Consider the following 26891-nt stretch of genomic DNA (forward strand, 5'->3'; position numbering starts at 1 on the left):
TGACTGTAAGTAAGAGAAGAAAGTGACCATGGGTAAACGTAAACGTTGCATCCACTTCGCAGTCATTATGTTATTTCATACAGCGTGGGCAGCTAGCCATACTTGTGGATTTAGACTAAGAAGTAACCCCCTCCACACCTTATCTTGAAGTAGAAGTAGAGCCAAATCAATGAGATTCTGTTAAAATCATTAGAAGGTCCAATATTCTGCTTCAAGTCCTCCTAACTGCATCTTCTGGACATGATCAAATATCCCACCAAATTTGGCTGTTCATTGAGTCCTGCTGGGCAGAACATCCCATTAAGGGTGTAATTAGAAGCTCTCACTTCTTGGCTTGCAGACAGCATTGGTCTGAATTCCTTTTCCCATTAACCTGTCCTTGGAGATCAGGCCTAAAAGAGCTCCTTTGTTATGTCAGCTACACTCTGGATCAGGCAGTCACAGCAGCAAGAGATGAGCACTGCTGGATACACTCCTGTCTCCAGAAAGCATATGAGGGGCCCTGCCTTTTTTTTTAATTCAAACCAACTGAAGTATCACTTGTATTATTTTTCCTAGGGCTGCGTCCAAAAAGGACTCTGCGCTTGGTGCTCTGGACTGCAGAGGAACAAGGCGGAGTTGGAGCCTTCCAGTATTATCAGTTACACAAGGTAAGAATGCTGCCATAGATAGCTGGGCATTTGTAAGTGTAATATCAGTGTCAACCAACCTCCCTTGGAAAAGTTTTCTTCATCCAGCCCTAAAAATAGAAAGGTATAGGATGCTGTGGAACAGAGCTAAGGGCTTTTCTATTTCTGCGTTATAGTCTTGGCTTTAGAAAAAGCCAACTGCTATGTTGCCATTTTCGTATTGTCTCTCTAGTTCTGCTACATTTGTATATGCCAGAGAAATAATAATAGGTAGACATTCCCTCTCCCCACTGAACTCATACCCATACCTCAATGTCCCAAATCCTCCTGGAGGCCCTGTAATTTGACAGCCAAGTTCTGAGGCCTTAAGTGAGCCAGAAATGTGGCCATAATGGCTGTAGGAATGGCAGCAGCCAGAGGTGTCAGACCTGGCTGTGGAGGACAGCTGTGGGGACACTAGTGAAGCTTGAGGTAAACAGGTGATCACGGAGAATCATGATTAGAAATTTAAGACCACACTTAAGATGGGAAACAGGGAGATTAATGTCAAATGACAGCCTTTGAGAGAGCAAACTGTACAAGCTCAAAAATACTCAGGATCAAATCGAATGTTAGTTCAAAAAGGAATCCCAAAGCAATGGGCATGTTGCTGAGCAGTGATGGGGACAGAGGAGTGGGCTTGGTGGTTGCTGCTGCTGCTGCCAGAATGTTTTCTCTGAATCTCCAAATTAGAAGACTCAGACCTTACAAGTTTGAATTATCAAAATCAGGGAAGGATTTATTTATTTTGTGAATTGTGTTTATACCTTTTTGATCTTTTTGGATAGTCAGTCTCTACTACCCTATTTCAATTAGTTAGAGCTTGAGAGTAATGAGTGCAGGGTCATGAATTTTGTCAGAGTATACTTATTTACTGTACAGAGGAAAAGCCATGTCTTATGGCCGACTCTTTCACTACTTCTTTTAGCCTCAAATGATCTTGAGAATAAGATAATTCAAGATGTGTGTCTTTTGGTTGATGGGGCAGTAACGTCATCTTCTATATCTTGTGGTAGACTAAAACATCAGATAATGATTTTTCTGGGTTCAGCAGCATTCAGTTAATGTTAGGCATTAGGCTTAGCATCATTAAAAAAATAGCCCCTGACTTTATGGAGGCTGCAACCCAAAGCAGGAAACTAACCACTAAACCTCAATTATAATAGAGTGTGCTGAGTGTCCTAATAGAGAAAGAATAAAGTTATTGATGGCACAAACAGGAAGTTCACCTAACCTGTCCTTGGAGGTCAATCAGGATAAGCTACATGGAGGAAATGGCAACTAAACTGAGACCTGAAGACTGAATAGAAGTAAGCCAGGGAAAAGAATTGGCAGGGAGAAGTAAGTACTCCAGGCAGAGGGAAAAGTATATGCAAAGGCTGGAGGTAAGAGAGAGCATAGCACACTGGAGAAACTAAAAGTAATTCTGAGGAGCTTGTGCATAAGCTGCAAGATGCACAGTGGTAAAAACATAGAGAAGAAAGAACATATGCATCATGTTGAGAAGTTTGAACTTTATCCTGAGGGCAAGAGGAGTAACTGAATTATTTTGAAGAAGAACTTTAAGATTCTCTACATCCTGGACTCGATAGAAAACAGAAGACCTAAAAGCACTTTTATTCCCTGTAATATTCTCTCCTCCAAGAAAAAGATTTGGATATAAACTGTAGTGGATCTTGCTTGAAATTTCCTTGATTACTAAAATCTCTTAGATCTGAGAAAGGAAGGTTTCTTTCATTAGATGTTCTCTGCAAGGTTTTCAGTTTCACCATTGCCTACTAAAATGCATGTATGAAGTCAGAAGTAACTAGATTCTAAAAAGTTAGCAGAAATATAAGAAGCTTATATTTTCTCTTTCTGAAATTTCTTCTTTCTGTCTCTGAAAATGCAATTCAGACCAGCCACTAGTGTCTAGACATCTTTGTATAAAGGCAATATGGTAACTGTCAAGATAAACCACATCTGAGCTTTTTAGGCCTTGAGTTTTGCTTTCTTCCTTCGAATAAGAAACTGAGTACATCACTGAACTGGCAATCAGGAGAAAAGGTTCAAGTCTTTGTTCATCTACTAACTAGATGTGAGACATCAAAAAAGATTCCTCAGCCTCTCGGAGACCCAGTTTCCTCATCTCCACTTATTAAAGTTTATCTCCTCTTCTCCACTTCTGCAGTTCCATCCCAGGTAATAATTATGCCTTGCTCTACTGAGAATGTAAATTGTAACATTTTCATGATTTCATGCCCTAAACATGCCATTTTAAGTTCTGATGTCATTGTTTGTGAGAAAATAAAGACAATATTATTCAGTAGTACAACCATAGATCAGTTAAATATTATTATTGAAAACCTACTATACAATAATCATTCCAGCATGAAAGAAGTCCAGTCCATCATTTCTGTCACACTTGCTCCTCCTTGCCTTTTCATTATTTCTACTAGTGACACTATCATCTTCCCCACCACCAGGGATCAAAATGTTACTGTCATCTTGCCTCTTACTTCTTTCTTATGCCTCTCATCTAATGAACAGTAAAGCACTATTGATCCTACATTCTGTCACTTTAGATACATCCTCTTCTTTCTGTGCTCCCTGTCACTTCTTTAGTTAGGACTTGTGGGTCAAATCCAGTCTGCCACCTGTTTACCTAAATCCCTCAACCTGAGTATGCTTTTTAACATTTTTAACTGATTATGTGACAGAGACTGTATGTGGCCCCCAAAGCCTAAAATGTTAACCATCTGGCCTCTCACAGAAAAAGTTTACTGACCCCTGATCTATATGATAAAAATCATAAAATATTTTGTGTTGTTATTTTGGTAAAATCACCTAAAAGATAATTTTGTAAAGTTTGTTTGGAGCCAAATATTTTATAATATATTATTGTAGGAAGATATTATTCTTATAATATAAACATGTGCATGCACTATCTTTTTTTTTTTCCTATTCATTCTTGTTTGGTAGAGTTTAATAGTCAAGTTGGCTTAATGTACATGGCATGGGCTGCGGAGAAAAACAGCATGTAGAAAATTATTTTTCTTTCTTTTTGTTGTTGTTAATGTATTCTTTCTTCCCCCAGAGAATCTTTTCAATGGTAAAGGTTCTACAAAAGCTATTTTAATGGACACATTTGGCTTAACTTTTATAGGAAAATAAATTAAACATTAATATTCATTATACTTTTCTTCAAAAATCTCTCTTGGTTTACAACTTAGTTTTATAGATATATGTGCTAGAAAAATATACATATATATCTAGGATATGTATTTTTAATTATATGGTAACACTTATTACCAAATTAATTTCCAAAAATTATATTTGGATTAATATCTAGCCTTACTTCATAATTATGCTTTCTTCTGAAATATTAGCTTAATTATTATATCAGTTGTTAGCTTTACTAAATCATCATGAAAAATGTGACACTATTTGTGATTTGTTTACAAAATTGCAAACTCATATGCAACTTTTATTGCAATGTCTAAAACATCTGTCCAAGGAAATAAACTTTGTCTCAAAAAGGTCTGTAAATTTTTTTTTGTTTTTTTTGGGGGGTGGGGTGGGGTGGGGTGGTAGTGGTGGTTACTAAGTAAAATAGCTCAAACAGAAAAATACACTATATTTTGGAATCACCTAGAGTAGAAATCCTTCTGGGGTCCATTCAGTATGCCAGTAACAGAAAATTTCATAAAGACTGTGTTGTTTTGCTCTTATTTGAAAAAAAGAATTATTAGTTCATATATTTTGATAAGTTCTAAAATTTCTCTTCTGGTTTTTAAATTCTCCCCACTGTCTCTTTTCATATTAGCACATAAACTTAATGATTAGATCAAACCCCAACTCCACCAAAAACAACTACTATGCTGATTTAATACATTTTTCATTGTGAAATTTAACATATATATAGAAAGGTGATAACTTTTAAAGTACTATTTAACAAGTAGCTACAGAGCAAATTTCAAAGAATGTTATGGGTCATAGCTCCACCATTTCAGTTCTTTCCTTCTAGCTATTCTAATACCCTAGCATCTAAAGATTTGGTATTCTTAATTCTTTGTTAAATCCTATCTTGTCTGTTACTACCCCTTCCTCTCATTTAATCACTTTCTCTATCTTCAGGGGTGTCTAGGCAGTGACCACCCTAATTTTTCAGATTAAAAAGGGTATCAACATTATGGGCAAGGGGGCTGCATCTCATTGATATTCTTAAAGAGGCTGTTGCCTCTGGCTTTTAGACCTCATCTGGCATAGGAACACTCTGGTGGATTTAAGTTTCTGAAAAATAAACTTAGTGAGTGAAACTTTTGTAGAGTTTCAGATAGGGACCAGGGCATTTCAGGACTACTGTTGGTTAGGACTTGGCATACTGTGGCCATTTGGAATATCTAGCTGGAGCTCACATAAGAGTAACCTCCAGGATAGCCTCTCGATGCTATTTGAAAACTCTTAGCCACTATAACCTTATTTTGTTACTTTTATTTTCCCCCTTTTGGTCAAGAAGGCATTTTCAATCCCTTAATGCCAGGGCCAGGCTCATTCCTGGAAGTCATGTCCCACTTGCTAGGGAGATTGACTCCCCTGGGAGTCAGGTCCCATATGGGTGGAGGTTAATGAATTTATTTGCTGATTTGGGCTTAGAGAGAGAGAGGCCACATCTGAGCAACAAAAGATGTTCTCTGGAGGTGCCTTTTAGGCATAATTATAGGAAGGCTTAGCCTCCCTTTTACCGCCATACGTTTCACAAGAGCAAGCCTCAAGATCAAGGGCTTGACTTATTAAGTAGGGGGTTCTAATTTCACATAGCATATATTCTGCCCAAGGTAAACAATTTTTATATGCTTATAAAACTATATAAATGGAATCACAGTATATACCACTGTATCTGGTTTTGTGTTCACAGTATATACCATTGTATCTGGTTTTGTGTTCATCCATGTTGTTTCATTAACAGTAGCTTATTCCTTTATATTGCTTAGTAGTTTTCTATTGTATGGATATACCACAATTTCTTTATCCACTCTCTTGTTGATAGTTGTTTCCAGTTTTAAGTATTATGAATAATGCTGCTGGGAACATTTTTGTATAAATCTTTTGGTGGACATATGCATTTGTTTTCTTTGGGTTGAATTCCTAGGAGTAGAATTGCTAGACCATAAGATAGGTCTAACTTTATAAAAACTGCCAAATAGTTTTCCAAAATGGTTATACCATTTTACATTCCCACTAGCAACACATGAGAGTCCTAGTTGCTCCCCATCCTTCCCAATACATGGCACTGTCAGTCTTTTTATTTCTGACCATTCTGGTGAATGTCATATTTTTATATTTTACGAGGTACAGTTCTGTAGAGTTACAAGAGTAATCTTGCCTCCATTTCTAAAAGTCATGGTTCTTTCACTTTCCCTCACTTCATTGTCTTGAGACTACCTTCATTCTGCCTTCTGCCTTGTGATTTAAGGGGTATGTGGTAGGGGGAGACAGAGACTTTTTACCCTACATGATGTTTGTGGGTATATTAATGGTTAGAGTGGTCCTCATTCATTTTAGAGGGTCACACTGGCAAAAGCAGGGCACAGAAATGCCATCTTACTCATACTCACAGCTGACTCCCTGGAGTACAGACTTCAGAAGGAGGCTGGGGCCAGCTGGACCTCAACTGGAATCAAAAGAGGGCTGAGGCAAGAGTGATCCCCAAAATGGTTTAGGGAGAGAGAGTTCTCTTATGCCCAGAAAAAAACAAGTTATTCTAGGGTGCGAAGAAAACACTACAGAAAATGCTTTTGTGTTATTCTTTATTAATGAAATTATTCTTTTTTAAAAATATGAACCTCTTTGTTGGTTGAACTCAGTTTGCATTCACTAAGAAGGAAATGTCACCACACACAGAAGGATTTTATTGTGCTCTAGTGATTTTTAAGAATCTGTTTATGGGAGTGGAATTTAGCTTGAGAATTAAAATATATTATAGATGATTTTATTGAATTTTCAGATCAGTGAATAAAATGAGGGTTGTCCAGATGCCATTTGCCTAATCTGCTTTTCATGGGAATAATGTTACTTTTCTCTCTACTTTTGGAAGGAGAGCAGGATGTAATTTCTCATGTCTTGAAATGTACAAAAGAGGGGGAAAAAAAACCCTAGAATAGTTTCAATTGGATTGCTAACATTTTTAAGTCTTTTCCTTTTTAAGCAAAAATCTGATTTGGTGTAATTATAATGAGTAAGGTAATCTGGTCTTGAGAAAGCCTCATTACACAAGGTAATCAGATAAAATAGATTGATATGTTCTATTCTGGCATGAAAAATATTTTAACCTTTTCCTGATTTATTGCACAAGCTTCTGGCAATTGAATTGCAAGGATTATGAACACTGCTGTGTTCTGGTAGTCATTAATAAGGGCAATATTTTAAATAGACTTTATTAAATGAGGGATGGGGATATATGATCATTCTAAATACATCATTTTATCCCATCTCTAACCAACTCTAAAAAAGAAAAAGACCAAATGAATATGTGTAATATTTTGTCAGAATTCCCTCTGTTGCCATGTTGAGAAATAAAATTTTCTCTGTACTTATATAAATATATAAAATTGCTTGCCTCTTTTGGTAGTAAAGTTCTTGCCAACTTTCTGGTCCACATTAGTTTTCATACTTCACTCAAAATAAAGGAATATATTTAAAATTTTTGTGAGACTTCTTCATGTTATCTGGACAGATGGGTTTCTTTGGCATTTTTATTTTACCAACCTCATTGCCTCTACATAGTGTTAATTTAGCCAGGGTGACACTACTAAAGTGTGGACAGTATTGTACTCAAATGCAGCTATAGTTATAAAAATAATAGAAATGATGTGCAGCTCTAGTTATAAAAGTAATAGAACTGATATACCCTTCCAGCATAACTGTATCTGTTCTGTGTCTCCAAGCACAGCTTTCCTTGTATCTTTAATGTTCTGTGCACTATAGATGTACTAATCAGAGATCATTGTTTCAATCATTACTGCCAGGCTTTTATGTGGCCTGTGTTTTTCTTTCAGTGCCTAGATATTTGCATTAGAGAGTCAAGCACATCACAAAATTAGTTTAAATCTCATTTATCTCAGTGTGTTCTTGGTCTGGAGCCCTTGGAATTCCAACATTCACATAATTTCTACAGTAAACCTGGGAGCTCTTTGGGGTCTTATTGGAATTTGTGGATTTGATTAAAAGCAGAAGAGGGCTGTTTTGTGCATTTGTTTGCTTTCTCCTGTGTAGAATTCCTTTAAGACTGTGGGACTTGAGAATCTTATGTATGTATATATGATAATTACATATAGATGTATGTCAGCCTGGGCAGAGTTAGCAAAATATTCCCTTTGATATTAGAACAATCACATTATGCTGCCTTGCAAATGAACATGAATAGGCTTCAATTCTCCTCTTTCCTTTATCTCTCTTTAGGTGGGATCCTTTTTAACTGACTTTTTTCTTTCCGTAGAAAAGAAAATAAATTGTTTAAGGTAAAAAGACTGGCTCTGAACAACTGGAATAGAATCTTCCCATGTTTCTGGGGTGCCATCACCTTGCCTAGATTTCTGGGGTAATATTTATCAAATGCCACCTTATGGTTTCAGATCACTGCACCATTTAGCTTAAGTGTTGGTCACAGCTCAACACCCATGAAGAACAGTATCTTGACTTCTCTGCTACAATTACTAACTCAGATAAGGCAACTGCCTTTTAAGGTTAGTTCTGAGAAGATTGCCAAAACAGTGAGGCTTATTATGAATTACCGTGGCAGGCATTTTATCTCATTTGTTCTCCATTCCTAAAACCAGGAAGAAGGGCTTCCTTTTATCTAGACTATTTTACTAGCTTACTAGAGGTTGCCTACTAGGCACAAATAGCGTCTGCCTCAGTGCTTCCCTGTTCCCAACCAGGTCATGATTTGACCTGGAAAGACCCATAGCATTATCTAGTTTCTGTAGTGCATGAACTTTCTAAGGAAATTAGGCAAGCATGCCAAGATACACAAATCTGAACTGAGGTGTCATTCCTTGGGCTCACAAGTGACCTATATGGGTCAGAGCCTTTGGGTCTAAATTATCCCATCACATGTGCTTGGGTCTTACTAAGTTACATAGTCAGCAAACTATTTTTTCAATCACTAGCACTATTTTAATTGTCTGGAGCTGTCTTCTTCCCATGTCTTTACTCCATCTTCTAAACCAGGGGTTGGCAAACTTTTTCTGTAAAATCCTGGGACCATATGGTCTCTCTACTCAACTCTGCCTTTTTAATGCAAAAGCAGTCATAGGCAATACTAGTCTAATGAGCATTGCTGTGTTCCAATAAAATTTTATTTACAAAAAAAGAATAGGTAGCATGTCAGATTTGGCCATAGTTTGCCAGTCGCTGTTCTAAACCTTTATTGGGCTGAAGTTTAGAAAACTTTTTTTCTGACACCTTTTCCAATCCCACAGTCACATCTTTTGGAAGAAGTTTATAGCACATAATGGAATTTTAAAATTTAGAGCTTGTGTCTTTGTAGGCTATTAACACGATTGTTGTAAGTTAAGCACCCAAGAAGTTACAATTGGCCAATAGTATACACCATCACTAAGTCGTTCCAGTACCTTAATTATTATCTAAGGAGGAAAGCAGTTAACATACTTTCCCAATATTTCTTAAAACAAGAACAGAATCCTTTATTAAGATTGCTAAATGTAATAATATTCAAAAATATACTTTAAAGTGTTAATTATTTAGAAGTTTATACATCAAGAAAGATCTTTTAAATAAATGAACATTCCAATACATCTTGACAACTGTCTTACTAATCTTTAATGATTGCCATTCACTGCTTAGTCATATCCTAGTTTTATCCATAGATTGCCTATAGCATTTCTATGTTAAATTTGAATTATTGTGTGTGAGTGAGGCCTTTTCCATAAGACCCCAAGAACATCAAGTTTTTTGGTAGTCAGTAAACTTCTGGCGGTTTGTCCTCTACTTCTGGATGCTGTGATTTTTCTGTGCTTCCACTAAACTAGTATATAAAGATCAAAGAATGGTCTGACCGGGATGGCTTGAGAAATGAACAAAAATAATACTATCAAGTCTGCAAAGTCAGTGTTGCAAATCAAGTACTAGATAGTGAATTGGCTTTTTACTCAGAAAAGCAGTGTCCAGAAGCCACACGTGGATAGTATTAAAGCAGTGTCTATTTTGGGGGCTGAGGACCAAGCAGGGAAATGAGAAGCAGAATCATGGGACACAGTTGTGAGAGCAACCTGAATGATTTTCACAGTCCTTTGTCTTTCTCTCGGAACTTATTTTAATGGACCATTCCTGTAGGTAGTAACCCATGTCTTTGGTATCTTAAAGGTGCCACTGTCACCTGATAGAGTTGGACTTGGCCTGACTTTCTAACTTCCTTATCAATTAGGTAACATCTTTCTTGACTTGACTACTCTCTAATTTGTGTAAGGACACAAAGTCATAATTTATTTCTTAACCAAAGGTTAGAACGTTTGTTCCTTAATTTCTTTCAGAAGACCTCATTTTGTATGCTCTTATCAAATCCTTGTCTTACATTTGCAATGACTCATTTTAGAAACTGAGGTTGCCCTTAGCAACCAACAGTTTGTCTACACTGCTTTGGTTTCAGAATTCTCTTAAAGGAGAGCTTCTCAGAATCAATTTCTAAAGAGCTTTTATACCCCACACAGCAAAACATATATAAACAGCAATTCAAATTTTAAAAGCTTAAAAAGACTTTTCAACAAAGGTTTAAAGTAGTTTCGTTATATGAGTTATTTTGCAATCAGGCAATTTCCATTACTAGTTAAAACAGGAGTGTAATTTGCTTTTATGGATTCCTACAGATTCATTTAATAAATTCATCCAATGAGATGCACCAGCCCAGGAAATCAGAGGCAGTGCTATGGTAAATACCTGCAAGTGTGCTTTGAGAAACTCTCCAGGTATTAACTGAGGGCTAGAAGGATGTATGGCATGCAGCTATTTCCCCCGCACTGTCATAGCTGGATGTTGTTGTCCCCCTCCTAAGCTCTGGAAAATACTTTATTATACCCCACAGAGCCAAATTGGAGGCAATCATGCTGTTTTGTCATTTGAATTAGGAAAGGTCAAAGGGAAGAGAACAAAATAGGGAAAAATGCTCCCTGAAAATTGCCCATTTTTTCCATGTAAGGGAGAGCAATTTGTTCCTTATATTAGATCTGAAAATTCCATAACCTACTAGGGAGTTTTTGGATAGACTTATATAGGGAAAAGAACTCAGTAAGAGTTTTGGTTTTTGAAAGAATTTGAAAGATCCCATATCCCAAACAGATATGTTACAGATTCTTACTATTTACAAGATATTATTATAATCCCTTGTATCTATGTGATCTTTATAAATTACTCTTTCATAGACATCAGCTCATTAATATGAGTTATATCCCTGGTAGTTGCCAGGCCATGTAATGTTTCCTTATTTCACAGGTGAGGGTGCAGAGGCTGAGTGATAAAGAACATACCTGGAGTTGCATAGTACAGCCCATAGGGTACCAAGCCAGAACTTGCACCTACTGCTCTGTCTCCAGACTTCAGCCATAATGACTCCTATGACCATGTACTTCATTCAGCCCATATTAAATATAGGTGTCTACCCACTTCTTATAATTTTAAGGATATCTGCACCATTTTATACAAATTTGCTGGATAGTACATTAAATGAATTTTAAATGAATTTAAATAAAAAAAATGAATGGAGGAATCACCTTAAAGTGTTTAGTTTAAGATACATACAGCACAGAATCATATTCTGAAAAATTTTGAAGTACAAGATAAAGCCAAGGGATAGTGTGTAACCATGCAGACATCAGTTGTCACTGATAATTCTCAATATTTTATATTTGCACTTTCCCTGGGGAGTATAAAAATAAATATATGTATTTGTTCATGATGTTGACCCTCAAAATCCTGCTAAAGTGATAAAATAAATCACTTCCCTCTTCAGAGTAATTTTATGTTACTTTGGGGAATTTTCTAACTAAAGTTTTAGCTGGACAATAAAAAATATTTTTTAAAAAATCAAAGAGACCTTTTAGTGATAAGAAACTCTTTTTCACACTGATAAATGTTAGACCACTCTACTATTTAAAAGATTGTTTTCAGATCATAAGCACCCTAGGATACCACCTTAGGACATTTCCCATTGCCTCTAATCTTGAAAGAAAAGAAAAATGCTAACAAGCTCTAGGCCTTGGGAGATGGAAACAGTATATGTGCATATCTTTAAAATTTTTCTCTACATGTGTTGAACTTAGATACCTAAGAAAATATATTAGGACCCTCTGCAAATTGAGTCTAGCTTCCTTCTTTCAGGATAACTGTGCCTGATACACCAAGGACACAGACACACCAGGGCAGATCACTGCTTTTGCTATTTTTAAAGATTTCCAGGAACAGAGATTTTATCATGTCAGTACTTTTTAACATTATCAGACAGTAAGCATATCACAGACCAGATCCATTTAGTGATACATTAATTTAAGGATGAAATTTAGAACCCTGGAGGAGCAATGTAAACAAAATGGCAGTAAAGTCTCTGCGAGTTTGTGCACCTTAACCCCACCTGCCCTAGTAGTTCCTGCACAAAAGCACTAAGGAAGGATAGGTGAATGGGGACAATGGAGGGGTGGTGAATTGTGAATTGCAAAGAAGAGATTTTGTCATTATTTCCAAATTTAACTCAGCACAAAAGACAACACTTTCTCTTTTTTTGTTGTTGTTTGCTCTAATTTATTCTTTCCTTAGTTGAATAGTTGGTAACCTTTAACATGTTCTTTCCTTAATAATTGGGGGCACAGTTTGTTGGTATGTTTTCTGGCAAACTGTTTTCTGAATGCGTTGGAAAATTGCACCTGCCAAAAAGGATTGGTGTTTGCTCTTTTTAAGAGAAAGGCGGCTGTAATCAAGAGCCACCCTTCTTGGATAGTTCAGCCTGCCAAAGTCAGCCTAATATGACAGAAGTGGAAAGGAAAATGAGAATGGAAGACATAGTAAAGAGTGCAACCAATAGTTGGAGCCTAAGGCACTAAGCCTTTTAGCTTCCAGAGAGCTTGGCAGAAAGGCTATGGCTGTCCATGGGATTTTTTTTATCTTCTAATCTTTTAGGCAATTACCTTAATATGGCATGCTGTAGTGATGGCTTCCATTGAAAGGTTCTATTTAAACATCTTTTTGTGGGTCACCAAGACAAGAATGGAACAAATGAAGAGGAAGAAAAAATATTCACATGTACACAAAGCTGCTACCTTCAATTCTCTAAAACTGTGGTTAATGCCTAATTATACTGACATGTCTATTGTACAAAAATGTTGAGAATGCAAACATAATTTCCCAGCTAATTATTTCATTATATGGAGGTGACATGTGTGAAGTAATAAATTAAAATCATCTTCATGAAAGCTAGCAACTGTGGACTTTAATTTTGAAATTTTGAAGTGGAATGAAGTGCATTTTTCTGGTGATTATTCTGATTAGATCAAAATGCCTTCTATATTTATGAGTATAATACCACCCCCTCCCTTTGAGGAGATATTTCACCATTAAAATAGGGTAGTGAGATTTATATGAGTAAATTGTTACCGACAGGGCAACCCAAGGGATGTCAAGGTGTATGACAACCTGTAGCTGCGACAGTCCAGACTGCAGGTATCTTCTTAAAGCTTGGTTCAAACAGTTGACGTATAAATATTGGTGAAAGAAACTTCCTTATAATTTAATAAAAACAATCATTCACAGCTCTCCATTTCTTTGATTTAAAGAATGTCAGTTGTAAGGAGTACTATTAGGGTTAATACAGCTTTTCAGGAAAAATATATGGGTTTCTTTTAACTGACAGTAGTATATAATACCTAACACTTTAGTCTTTAAAATTAGTCTATGTCTAAAGCATCTTCAATTCAGAATCTAAACATTGCTCTGAATATCTTTTGGTCATTAGCAGTGAAGCCTCAGTGTCAGAGTAACAGGCTGCCTTGTGTAACCCATGCTCCTTGTTTTGTAATCTTTAGCACCTTTTGGGTTGACAGTCTAATTATGAAGCATATTGAACACAGGCTTTCTTCTGTATCTTCAGTTTGGCTAAGCTTTTTTTCCCATTTTTGCTCCTTTTTTTTTAAATGCAATCTTATTGAGATATATTCACATACCATACAGTCATCCAAAGTGTAAAATCAGTTGTTCACAGTCTCATCATATAGTTGTGCATTCATCACCACAATCAATATTTTGAACATTTTCATTACTCCAAGAAATAAAATTAAGAAAAAAAGTAAAAAAGAACATCCAAAACATCTCATACCCGTTTCCCCCACCTATTATTCATTTACTTTTTGTCCTCCTTTATTCTACTCATTTGTCCATACACTGGATAAAGGGAATATGGGCCACAACGTTTTCATAATCACACAGTCATCCCGTATAAGCTATATAGTTATACAATCATCTTCAAGAATCAAGGATACTGGATTACAGTACAACAGTTTCAGGTATTTCCTTTTAGCTATTCTAATACACTAAAAACTAAAAGGGATATCTATATAATGCACAAGAATAAAAAAATGACCTCTCAACTCCATTTGAAATCTCTCAGCCACTGAAACTTTATTTTGTTTCATTTCTCTTCCCCCTTTTGGTCAAGAAGACTTTCTCAATCCCACAATGCTGGGTCCACACTCATCCCCAGGAGACATGTCCCACGTTGCCAGGGAGATTTACACCTTTGGAAGTCATGTCCCACGTAGTGGGGAGGGCAGTGAGTTTAGCTGCAGTGCTGTCTTAGAGAGAGAGAGGTCACATCTGAGCAACAAAAGAGGTTCTCTGGGGGCGACTCCTAGGCAAAATTATAAGTAGGCTTAGCTCTCCTTTGCAGGAACAAGCTTCATAAGGGTAAGCCCCAAGAATGAGGGATTGGCCTACTACAATGGTAGTCCCCAGTGCTTGCTAGAATATCAGGAATTCCCCAGGTGGGGAAATTTAATGTTTCCATATTTTTCCCCAGGCCCTTAAGGGGGCCCTTCAAATACTCCTTACTCTTTGCCCAAATTACTCTTGAAAGTATTGGGGTTTCTTGCTAACCTGTAAAAACCAACCAGATCTCACCTCCTATTCAAGATTCCATGTAATAATGATGTTTGATTAAACTGACCATACAAGTTACATTATATAGCATGAAACAGAAAATATACATTTTCCACCAAATAAACATCTCTTCTTTGGTCTCACAAAGAAGTCGAGGTTTTACAACACAGTCAATATCATCCTTTTCCCTTTAGTCTGGTTTACCTTAGTCCTAATCAAGTTCATTTTGTTCTTATCTCTAATTAAAGTCTGATCTCCTTTTTAGCTATTTAACATTTACTCTATGGGGTATTGCTGACATTCATAACTGCTGAACTCTGGCTTTGAGTCTCAGGTGACACAGAGATACCCAAAGTTCCAGGGACCGACCAGTTATACACAAACAGCTCATCATCTCAGAATTTAGAAATAACCATTACAACTCATGAATAGATACGACTGCTGTAAGAGCTTGCAATCTAGGAATCTTTATCATAAACCTTCCCCTGATAACCTATGCTCTCAGATTCAATTCTCAGAGTTTGCACATTATAATTATTCCATATTGGTGAGGTGTTATAATGTTTGTCTTTTCAATTCTGGCTTATTTCACTGAACCTACTGTCCTCAAAGTCCATTTACCTAGTTGCATACCTCAGAACTTCATTTCTTCTTGCTGCCACTCAATATTTCATTGTATGTATACACCACAGTTCGCCATTCCATTTATCGGTCAATGTACGGTTAGGTCACCTCCATCCATTCCAAATCATGAATACTGCCACCATAAACACCAGTGTTCAATGTCCATTCATGTCCCTGCTCTTAGTTCTTCCAAGTATTTACCCAATAAAGGGGTTGCAGGATCATATGGCAACCCCATAGTTAACTTCCTGTGGAACCACCACACTGCCTTCCAGATGGGCTGCCCCATTTTACTTCCCCACCAACAGTGAATAGGTACATCCCTCTCTCTTTCTCCAGCACTATTATCCCTCTAAAGTTTGGAATACACCGGGTGCAAGCTTCCAAGAGGTCTCTCCCAGTGAATTCACACAAGATGCCCTTAATTTCTCCAGCAAAGAGCTGTGACACTGTGCATGAAATTTTGTCATCTGTTTATTTTTTAAACAGTTTTATTCACACACCATACAATCCATTCTAAGTAAATAATCACTGATTCCCAATATAATTACATAATTTTGCATTCACCACCACAAACTATATGAGGACATTTCCATTTCTTCCACAAAAAAAAAAAAAGGAAAGAGAGGGAAAAAAAGAATAAAAATATGAAAGATAGAAGAAAAATAAAAATAAAATAAAATACAATGAAAAGATCTGACACCACCACCAGCAAGAATCCCATACCACTCTGTTATATCCCTCTCTTATAGATATTTAGCTTTGGTATATTGCCTTTGATACAATTAATGGAAGCATCTTACAATCTTACCATTAACTGTAGACTCTAGTTTGCATTGATTGTATTTTTTCTCCTATACCATCCAGTTTTCAACACCTTGCAGTGTTGACATTCATTTGTTCTCTCTCTTTTGAAACATTCTTATATTTGTACATTTAATCACCATCATTGACCACTCTAGGTTTCGCTAAGTTATACAATCCCAGTCTTTATCTTCTGTCTTTCCTTCTGTTGTCATACATGCCCATAGCCTTCCACTTTCAAACATATTCACACTCATCTTTGTTCAGAGTACTTACAATATTATGCTACCATCACACAGTATTATACTATCCATTTCTGGATCTATACAGTCAATCCTGTTGACCGTTATGTACTCCTTCAGCATCAAATACCTGTTTTCTAACTTCTTTCTATCTCCTGACAAACTGTGTGCTCAACTTTAACTCTTAAATTTTGCTGATCAATGTTAGTTCATATTAGTGAGTCCATAGAGTATCCATCCTTTGTTTCTGGCTAATTTCCCTCAATGTAAGCTGTCTACTCTCTACCATTTTGTCTTTTGGATTTTATATGTCATATCTTATTTTAATTTTTTCTCTCTCTCTTTACTCTTACTGATAGTCTTCATTTCTATTCTTTACTCCAATCCTCTCTCTCCTGTGTTTTCCTATCTGCCTGTACTGCTCCCTTTACTATTTCTTGTAGAGCAGGTTCTTATTCACAAACTCAGTGTTTGTGTGTCTGAAAATATTTTAAACTCTCCCTCATTTTTGAAGGACTATTTTTTGGGTATATAATTCTTGGTCGGAAGTTTTTCTCTTTCAGTATCTTAAATATATCATGCCACTGCCTTCTTGCCTCCATAGGTTCTACTGAGAAATCCATACATAGTCTTATCAAGCTTCCTTTGTATGTGATAGATTGCTTTTCTCCTGCTGCTTTCATAATTCTCTTTTTCTTGAAATTTGATAATCTGATTATTATATGTCTTGGAGTAGATCTATTCTGTTGGGGTGGGCATGCTGAGCTTCTTGGATCTGCAATTTTGTGTCTTTCATAAGAGATGAGACATTTTCAGTGATTATTTCCTCCATTATTCTTTCTGCCCCTTTTCTCTTCTTCTTCTCCTTCTGGGACACCCCATGGCACATATATTCATGTGCTTCATGGTATCATTCAATTCCCTGAGACCCTGCTCATATTTTTCCATTCTTTCCCTCATTTTTTCTTTTTTTGTGTAGGATTTCAGATGGTCTGTCCTCTAGTGCCTGAATCATTTCTTCTGCCTCTTCAGATCTGCTGTTGTATATTTTCATTGTGATTTTCATCTCTTCTATTGTGCCTTTCCTTCCTATAAGTTCTGCCAGTTGGTTTTTCAAACTTTCAAGTTCTTCCTTATGTTCACCCAATGTCTTCTTTGTATCCTCCATCTCTATTGCCATATCTTCCTTCAACTTAATTTTTGAATTGATTTAGCATATTAGTTTGAACATCTTTAATTATTGTTTCAACCCCTGTATCACATTTGAAGTGTAGTTTGTTCCTTTGACTGGACCATATCTTCATTTTTTCTATTGTGGTTTATAATTTTTTGTTGTCTACACATCTGGTTTCCTTGATTACCCAAATCAGATTTTCCCAGACCAGACAGTCCCCAGTCTCAGGAAGAGGGTGTAATCAGTATGAAGTTTCCCTAAGGATGAGACCCAGCAGCCTGTCAGACTTTCCTGTGAGGCCTCTAGATGCTGTCCTTTTCCTATCCTGCCCAGCAGGTGGTGCTTGTCAGCCCACAGATCCCCACTGGTGTAAAAATGTGCATTGCCTTTAATTCTCAGTAGACCCTGTCCCTGCCAGGGTCTGAGAGTGTTAGAAGCCAATCTCAAGCTGTTTCTGTTTTTCTTTTTTACCCCCAGGCCCTAGTTTCTGAGGTCTCTAAGAGAGGGCAGCCACTTGGACTGGGCCCCGCCTCCACTTTTTCTTAGGGAAGAAAAGCTCTTTAGGGATTTATCTCCTAAGTTTGACTTCTTCTTTTGACTCTCTGACTGTCTAACTCCACCATTGCCTGGGTTGGCACTGACAATTGAAAATGCCTGAGGCTTTCTTTAATAAACTACGTAGAGTGAGTTTTTTTAAAAGGGAAAAAGAAAGAAATCCCCTTTTCAGAGCCAGTCCCCAGCCCCCCAGGTACCACTCAAGAACCAGAGGTGGTACCCACTTCTTTGTGCCCCTTTTCAGTATTCTGAGCTCAGCCAATTCCAAAAGCCTCTGTTTTTATTTATTTATGTATTTTTTCCATTAGCCCCACCTCCTCTCTGCCAGGATAAACCTCTGGGTTCCTTTCCTGCTTGCTCCAGGTTTATCTATGCTCAGAGCTTGTATTCAGTAGTCCAAATTCATTAATTAAAACTGCAGTTGGAGCTTGGTTGAGCTACCTTCCCTTCCTCCTAGTAGACTGCTTCTTTTTCCCACAGGGAAGTCTTCCAACTCAGCCTGCCATGCCAGTGGAGGAGGGGCACCAGCACCACAGTTTGGGGAACTTTACTTACAGTTCTTATGCTGTGACCTCAGCCATTCCACCCATTTCAGACTGGTGTATGATGTTTGTCCAGTCACAGATATCCCCCAACAGTTGTTCCAGACTGTTTACTAGTTGTTCCTGGCTATATGCTAGTTGTTCCAGAGTACTAACTAAATTCCACATCTCTCTATGCTGCTATCTCTCCCCGCCTCTCCTCTCCCATTTTCTTTTTAATTTCAATATTTCTAAAAGCCATACAGCTTCTCTGGAAAGTCTAAAGAAGCTTTTGGCAGACTGTCCAGTACCTGAGTGGGGGAACTCCCTGTTGCATAATAGATTGCATCAGTCTTTCCTAACCTTGAATGCCCGAGGGTCTATTCTGAAGATTTGACAATTTCTACTGCTTTTGTTTTGTCTCACGTAAGAAATTCAATCTTCTGTGTACACCCAAACATTCTGAAGTACTTTAATCAATAATTGGGAATTCAAATTTAAAATTTAGTCATCAATCTTGATCAACCTATGCAAATAATGCAATTGAAGTTAAAATGAATTATCAGAGGCCTTCTCTGCCTGAAGAAGTTTACACATGGACAAGCAATGACAACTAATATAAGACATAGATTGTTTTTTGCCTGGTGTCTGACATTTCTTATGGAATGCATCAACAGTAAGATGCAGTCCAATTTCCAAAGTGTTAAAATTGGAGAAAAATACAATTTTATAATCAAGTAAATATGGTATTTATCTGTTGAATTTTATAGTGGCAGAAATATGATAGACAAAAAAAGTCAGAAAAGTAGTATTCATGTAGCCTATTGATTCTTGATTTGCCTGAGATAGTCCAGTTTCCACCCAACCTGCCATATGTATTGATAGTGCCCCCTTTTACTCTCAGAGGTGTCCTGGGTTAGATGATAACTTACATAGTTACTGTACTTTTAGGAATTCTTGATGATGATAATAAGAATTAGTCTTAAAACATCACTGACTAATTTGAAATAGGACATATTTTTCAAATGCATTTTCTCATATGATCCTTAGAACAGCCTTATTAAATAAGTCTTTCCTTTATTGAATTGAATATGAATCTCAGTGAGATTAAATGGCTTACCAAATCATTTAGCTCTTTTTTGATAGAACCAAGAGTTGAAACAAGATGTCTAGGGAAAAATAACTCTAGTGAATTCAGTAATAGTAGTGATAGGAATGATTATTATCATCCTCATCATTGTTATTACAATAATAATTAAGCTACCATTTACCCATCAGTAGTTCTTGACCATTTTTTGTGTCATGGACCACTTTGGCAGTTAGGTAAATGAAGTCTGTGGCCCTCTCCTTGAATAATATTTTTTAATGCATAAAGTAAAATGCATTAGCATTATGAAAATATGAATTTTATTAAAATACGGTTATCAACATTTTGAAAACTGAATTTGTGATATACATTTTAAAAATGTTATATTTCACAGTGGGGAAGTGGTACTGTAACCCATGTCATTCTTGGAAATTTCCTATATAACTACTTGTTGGGTCTTACTTTGAGAGTTGTCACCTTTTTGCAAATATGTTGTGTTTCAAAATAAGGAAATGGCTGAGGCTGTGGAGCTGTGGCCCATGGCATTCTTTGAAGTTTGCTCTCTGACTTGTTGAGTTGCACTTGGAAAGTTATCACTTCTATGTGGATATGTTGTATTCCACAATAAAGAAAAAAATGTATTAAAGTTTTGCAGTGTTATCTAATTATTACAGTAATTTCAAAGTAGTGATGAATGTAAACATCATTTTGCGATTTCTGCAACATCTAATGTGATGAAAATATCTGTGATTTGTGTTGGTGACAAAGTGACAGGTTTTGCCAATACTACTGTGGTTTGTTGCTTACATTCATAATTGAGGGAAATGCCGAGTTTTCAGTTAGAAGTTAATGAAAATAAATGTGTAATGTTTTCCCATTCAGGTTCACAGATACTTCCTCCTACCCCCACTCTCATTTCCACCTACGAACGCCTAAGGGACTCCAGATTAAGAACTTCTGCCTGCAAAATAATTGTTATCTCCATTTCACAAATGAGTAAACTGAGTCCTAATATTTTCACCTCATGACCACATAGTGTGTCAGAAGACATTAGTTTCTGTACATCAGCTCTTCTTGTTCCCTCTGGCAATCGTTATTGAAGTGGGAATTGAATATCCATTCCACTCCTGAGACTGACCATCTCCCCAAAGGATTGTTACCCTAATCTCCTGCATACCCTCCAAACACCAGTGACACCCTTTGTGAAGAAGGAAGCTGTCTAAAGAGAATTTGAGGAGAGGTCTGTGGGGGCCTAACTGCTTCTGTTCAACTTGCCTTGCGCATTTCTAGCATTCGGTCTCCCCTAAGTGGTCCTCAAGTGGCTTCCCACAATGATCATTTCCAACATATTTGATGGTATTTTCTACCTTAGCTATTTTCCTGTTTAGGTGATTACTGCTACTGCTTATTACTATTTTCAGATGAGGAAATTGTTTTCTTCACCTCCCTTAGCTCACTACAGGTACCTATTTGGATTTTTTCTGTGATCGCTATAATTCCTTACCCTCTTTTATCTAAACTATACCTATGAAATTACCTTAACTCTTCTAAAAGCTAAATTGCCTCATCTGTTTATTATTTTTCTTCATTTTGTCTGAATGCTTTAAAACTTACAAAGTATGTGAAGCAATTGTTAAAGCTCTAAGTAGTCCCAGGATGCATTTATTAGTTTCTGTAATTGTGTCTTACAGATTACACCATGTATTATTAGCCTCATGGTGTACTAGCTTAAGCATAACACACTTTAAGGATTTTTTTGAAAATTTATTTAATCTCTTTTTAAAAGTCTATTCAAATGCCCAGTTGGCAGTTCAACTGTTATTTCTCAGCTCCTTCTCCCCCTATGAATGGTGGCCATTTATTTTGGCAAGTCTTACACCTTTGATGGTGAGGATGATGATGACATAGGGTCTGCCAAGGATGTATTTACCCATTTTCACCTGAGAAGGAGAAAACTTTGCTGCACAGCCTCCAGAATAAGACCATCTTATTACCGTGTTATTTAAGGGAACTTAAAGTTTTTATTTGTTTCTAGATAATTTAAGGCCAAGTTCTTTTCATTAATATTACTCTATATAGTCTTCTGGAAAGAATTTATTTTAGCATTTATAATGGATATTGTAAAAACTTGTATATTTTTAAAAGCTTTATAAAATATATGCTAAAGATTCAGCTTACAATCTTAGTTTTTGAAATTTATGCTTTCTAGAGTAGAGAAAAAAATAGATTCTAAAAAACTGATGTTACCACATCGTCATCATTATCATCACCACCACCATCATATTCAAAAATAACATCTAGTTATGCACTTGAATGGGCTTAAAAATACATATGAATGAGTGTGCCTTTACATTTACCCATGTTTAAATACATACATACATATATTATATTCATTCACTTAGCACACATTTGAGAGCCTTCCAAGTGCCAGGCACTGTTTTAAATTCTACTCTCATCTTGTTTACATCTTGTGGATCAAGACTAAATGACAAATTGGATAAATAATTAAAATAGTATATTCGATGAAGATAGCTGCTATGAAGAAAAATAAGACAGGGAAGAGAAATAGGGTAGGTGGGGGGTGTTTTAATTTTTGATAGTTGGAGAAAGAAAGTTTCATTAAGGTGGTAATACTTGAGTCAAGACCTGAAGAAGGTGAGGAAGCAGATGGATATCTGGAAGAGAGCATTCTAGACAAAGTGAAGAATTGTTACAAAGGTGCTAATGAAGGAGTGTACTTGGTATTCACAGAATAGCAAGGAGGCCAATGTGCTTGAGGTGGACTGTGAGGGGGAAAGTAATAGGAAATGAGATCATCAATATAAAGGTGCCCAAATCCTGTCAGGCCCCAGGGACCATTTTCTGTGAGTGAGATTAGAACCTATGGAGACTTTTGAGCAGAGGAGTGACATGATCTGAATTAAAATTCTAAAATGATCCTCTGGCTACCGGGTTGAGAATAGATCAAGGGAGTCTAGAAATGAAGCAAGGAAATAATCCAGGTGAGAGAGGTGGTAGCTTGGACCAAGATGGTAGCAGTGGAGGGGGTAAGAAGTCATCAGGCACTGGATATATTTTAAGGAAAGAGCCATTGAGATCAGATGGTGGATTATATGTGGAGTGTGAGAGAAAGAGAGAAGTCAAGGGCGACCACACAGTTGGGTGCCTGAGCAACTGGAATGAAGGTTGGGTGGAGGGATCGGGAGGTGAAGCTGAGCTCAATTTTAGACATGTTAAGTTTGAGATATTGGATATCCATGTGGAGAGGTCAAGGAGGCAGCTTGGTAAAGGAATCTAGAGTTCAGGTAAGAGCTCCATAAATAGGCATGGGTATGGGTTTTTCTCCATATAGATGCTCCATCTGCATCAACAATAACACTCACCCTTCTCTCAACACCTCTGCTTCCTGTCCAGTGGATGCTCTCAACTCCTGAGATTGTTACTTTTGCTCTTCAGGGGATCTAGTGCCCTTAGAGACCCTGTCCCTTTATCTTGAAAATCCCCTAGTCTGCAGGACAGCATTCTCCACAGGCCTTCTCCATACCATCCTCATGAGCCTCATTGGGAGTGGCTGTCTCTGGGCTGGTCTCTCTTCACCCCTGATGTCTCCATTCTTCCCTTCCCTCTCCCATGGCCATTGTAACCACCAAACACTCAAGAGCCGTTGGATGCACCACCTTTCCATTCAACAAATCAACTGATTTAGTTTAATGGGAATGATTTTTGTAGCTAATTTGTTCAGTCTTCTTTGAGGTTCAATTCAATATTTTATAGACAACTTAAGTTTTCTTTAATCATAAGAGCAAATAACTAGTAACTTAACTTACCCCAAGATTCTTCTTGGCCAAGATAATTTATTCCATTCTTTTGGTAAAGAATTCCAGGAATTTAACTGAGCAGATACTTAGGAATTTCAGCAGATAATAGGATGCTTCCTGAGACTGGTTTGGCTCTGCTTTTAGATACACTCCTGAGCCCAATTCAGCAGAAGAGGGATGGTCTACCACATGGGCAAGATTAAAAATCAGGCTCTTTACTTTTTTCAGTGATAAAATTTCAACTTTTCTACATATTCTGGTTATAGATAAACACATTCATCTCCTTTAAAGCAGATATGGAATGTTTACTAATTCAACAAATATTTTTTGAGTTGTTCAGCTACCAAGCTGTCATTAAGGAGCGTACATTCTTCCAAATATTGCACAGGACATACTTACACTAAAAAAAAAAAGTCATTGTTTTTCTAAAATTCAAATTTAATGGAGCATCCTGCATTTTATCTGGTAATCCTGGTCCCTGACGCTGCAGTCATCTGGCATCTTGATTAGGCTGGTCAGTCAGAGATGGCCTCCCTTACATGTGTGGGAGTTGGGACTTGCTGTCAACTGGCTGCTCTCCCCATATGGTGCTTCAACCTCAAGGAGGCTAGCCCAAGATTGTTTATATATTAATCTTAAGGCTGCACGAGTTCAACGTAAAAGCTACAAGAGGACTTGTAGCTTTCAAGGCCTCTTGTAGTCTATGCTCAGAAGTCACATGTGGTCACTTCTGTCATGGTCTATAGTTCAAACAAAGTCTAGAGCCAGCCCAGAATCAGAAAGTGGGAAAAGAGTCTGCACCTCTTGATGAAAGGAGGTGCAAAAAGGCATCATACAGGGTACCCAGGGGCAAGTGATTGTACACTTTGGATCTTTGGATAATTGTATGGTATCTGAACAATCTCAATAAAAATGAAAAAAAAAAGGCATCATACAAACATGAAGGAATTTATAGCCATCAAACAATCTATCTCAAGTAGTGAACACAACGTCAAAATCCCTGCCATCAGAGATCTTACATTTTTCCCAGGGATGACAGCCAAATAAAAATTAACACTTATTTTGATGCAAAGGGGAAAAATAAATCTGAATAGTTGTTAGGAAATGCCATTTGGAATGTTGGGGGAGATTTTATTTTATATAAAGTGGTCAGGAAGACTTCCCTAAGAAGAGGACATTTCAGCAGAGCCCTGAAGGAGGTAAGAGATATCCAGAGGAATAGTGTCCCAGAAAGAGGAAAGTAGCAAATGCAAAAGCTCCATGGTCAAGAAAGACTGAGGACCTACCTGCAAAGTGGTTGGAATAGTGGCAGGGAGATGGAGATAGTAGGCCATGAAATCAGAGAAGTTTTAGGAGACCAGAACCTGTAGGGCCTCACAGGCCAATGTAAGGACTTTGCCTTTTACCCCAGGTGAGATGGGAAGCCACTTGGAGGGTTTGAGAGGAGCATCATCTGACTTAGATCCTTTAACAGGGTTACTCTGACTTCTACATAGATAAAAGGCTGAAGGATGGCAAAGGTTGAAACAGGGAGACAGAAAGCTATGGTGATACTCTAGGTGAGAGTATCACTTGGACCAGGTGATAAGAGTGGAAGTCATGAAAAGTTGTTGTAGTCTAAGTATATTTTCAAAGTAGAGTCAACAGGATTTGCTCTTGGATTGCATTTTGATCAAGAGAGGAGTCAAGAATGATACCCAAGTTTTAGATTCAACAACTAGAAGTATTAATTTGCTGTTTATTGAGTTGGACCTGGTCTCCTAAAACTTGTCTGATTTCATTGCCTACTATCTCCATCTCCCTGCCACTATTCCAACCACTTTGTAAGAGGGAAGCATGAAGGTCACAGGAGGAAGGTGATGTGATGACAGAAGCAGGCAGAGAAAAAGCAAAATGTGAGTGGAGCCATGAGCCAAGGAATGAAGAAAACCTAAAGAAGCTGGAAAAAGCAAGGAAACAGATTCTCCCCCTAGAGTCTCCAGAAGGAAACTGTCCTGCCAACACCTTGATTTTAGCCCCATAAAACTCATTTCAGACTTCTGAACTACAGAACTGAAAGCAAATAAATTTGTGTTGCTTTAAGTCACTGAGTTTGTAGTAATTTGTTACATCAGCAATAGGAAACTAATACACCAATAGACATCAAAGTGGAAGTGCTGAGTAGCCGTTGGATCTGATTTTAAGAGAGGTGCAGCGTAGAAATATGAATTTGGAACTCATATATAGAGATGTATTTAAAAACATAAGGCTGTATGATTTCACCAACAGAGTGAATGTGGATAGAGAAAAGAAGAGGCCTCAGACTGTTTTTGACCACCCCAAAGTCTAGCAGTCATGGAAATGAGAAAGAACCAGCTGAGGAAAATGAGAAGGAGCATCCAGTAAGGCATGACATGAAGATCCAAGAGCATGGGGTCCCAGAAGCCAAGGGAAGAACATTTTTCCAGGGATAAAACAAATGCAGCAATTTCAACATTTCCAATTTAATGTCCACAGTCATCCAAATCTTGAATTTTTCTCGAACTCCCACAAAAATTCCAGGAGGGACAACTGATACGTGAGACAGGGCTATTCTATAGAACTTGCTCATATTTACTCTTTTAGAGATGGCCTAAGCTTCAGTCCTGTCTCAGAAAGCTACATATCTGGACAGAATTATTTGGATGTTTATAATAGTGTCATCCATTCATTTATTTATTTGATAAGTATTATTGAATGGTTCTTGGCTAGGCCCTAGGAACAAACAAGATCCCTGCCCTTATGGAACTTCCAGTCTAGGGCTTTGCACAGGTCAAACATCACCTCCTCTGTCAAGCCCTCTCCAACTTTTTCCACTAGTTGCTTTCTCATCTTTGTACATATGTCATTTGTAGAACTCACCACATTTAATGTAACAGCCTGTTACTGCCTCTGCTGGTAAACTCAGCCCTCCCTTAGCAAAGCAATCCTGTCTTATTCATCTTAATAAACACATTCTTTCATAGGTGGGTTGGCAATATGGTTTATTATTCCAACTGGGAAACCTTTGTGAGAGAAAGTGCTAGTAGTAATGAGGTCGGGACAGCAATTGTGAACTGGGACTGCACTGTGCAAACCAGATGCATGGTCACCCTGTTCCTCAGTTTCTGTCTCAACAACCGTTTGTTGAATAAATAGATTTTGCTCCCTGAAGAAACACCTTTACTGAAATATAATATTTTTCTTTTTACTTTAATCGAGGATCAATATGTCGGAAGCAGTGTTAGGAGAAGTATTTCTGCCT

At 37.3% G+C, this 26891-nt stretch overlaps 1 protein-coding gene across 2 annotated transcripts in view; it reads left to right on the top strand.

The window, feature by feature from the left end:
* The window catches only part of CPQ (carboxypeptidase Q), a 533282-nt gene that overhangs the window by 406095 nt on the left and 100296 nt on the right, over positions 1 to 26891 (top strand). For both annotated transcript variants that reach the window (XM_037802736.1, XM_037802738.1), the window contains one exon: positions 559 to 650. In XM_037802736.1, coding sequence (XP_037658664.1) covers positions 559 to 650 — 92 coding nt within the window. The remainder of the gene's footprint in view (positions 1 to 558; positions 651 to 26891) is intronic.

The sequence above is a fragment of the Choloepus didactylus genome, chromosome 14 (genome assembly GCF_015220235.1).
Source record: "Choloepus didactylus isolate mChoDid1 chromosome 14, mChoDid1.pri, whole genome shotgun sequence".
In the NCBI taxonomy this organism is placed as follows: domain Eukaryota; kingdom Metazoa; phylum Chordata; class Mammalia; order Pilosa; family Megalonychidae; genus Choloepus; species Choloepus didactylus.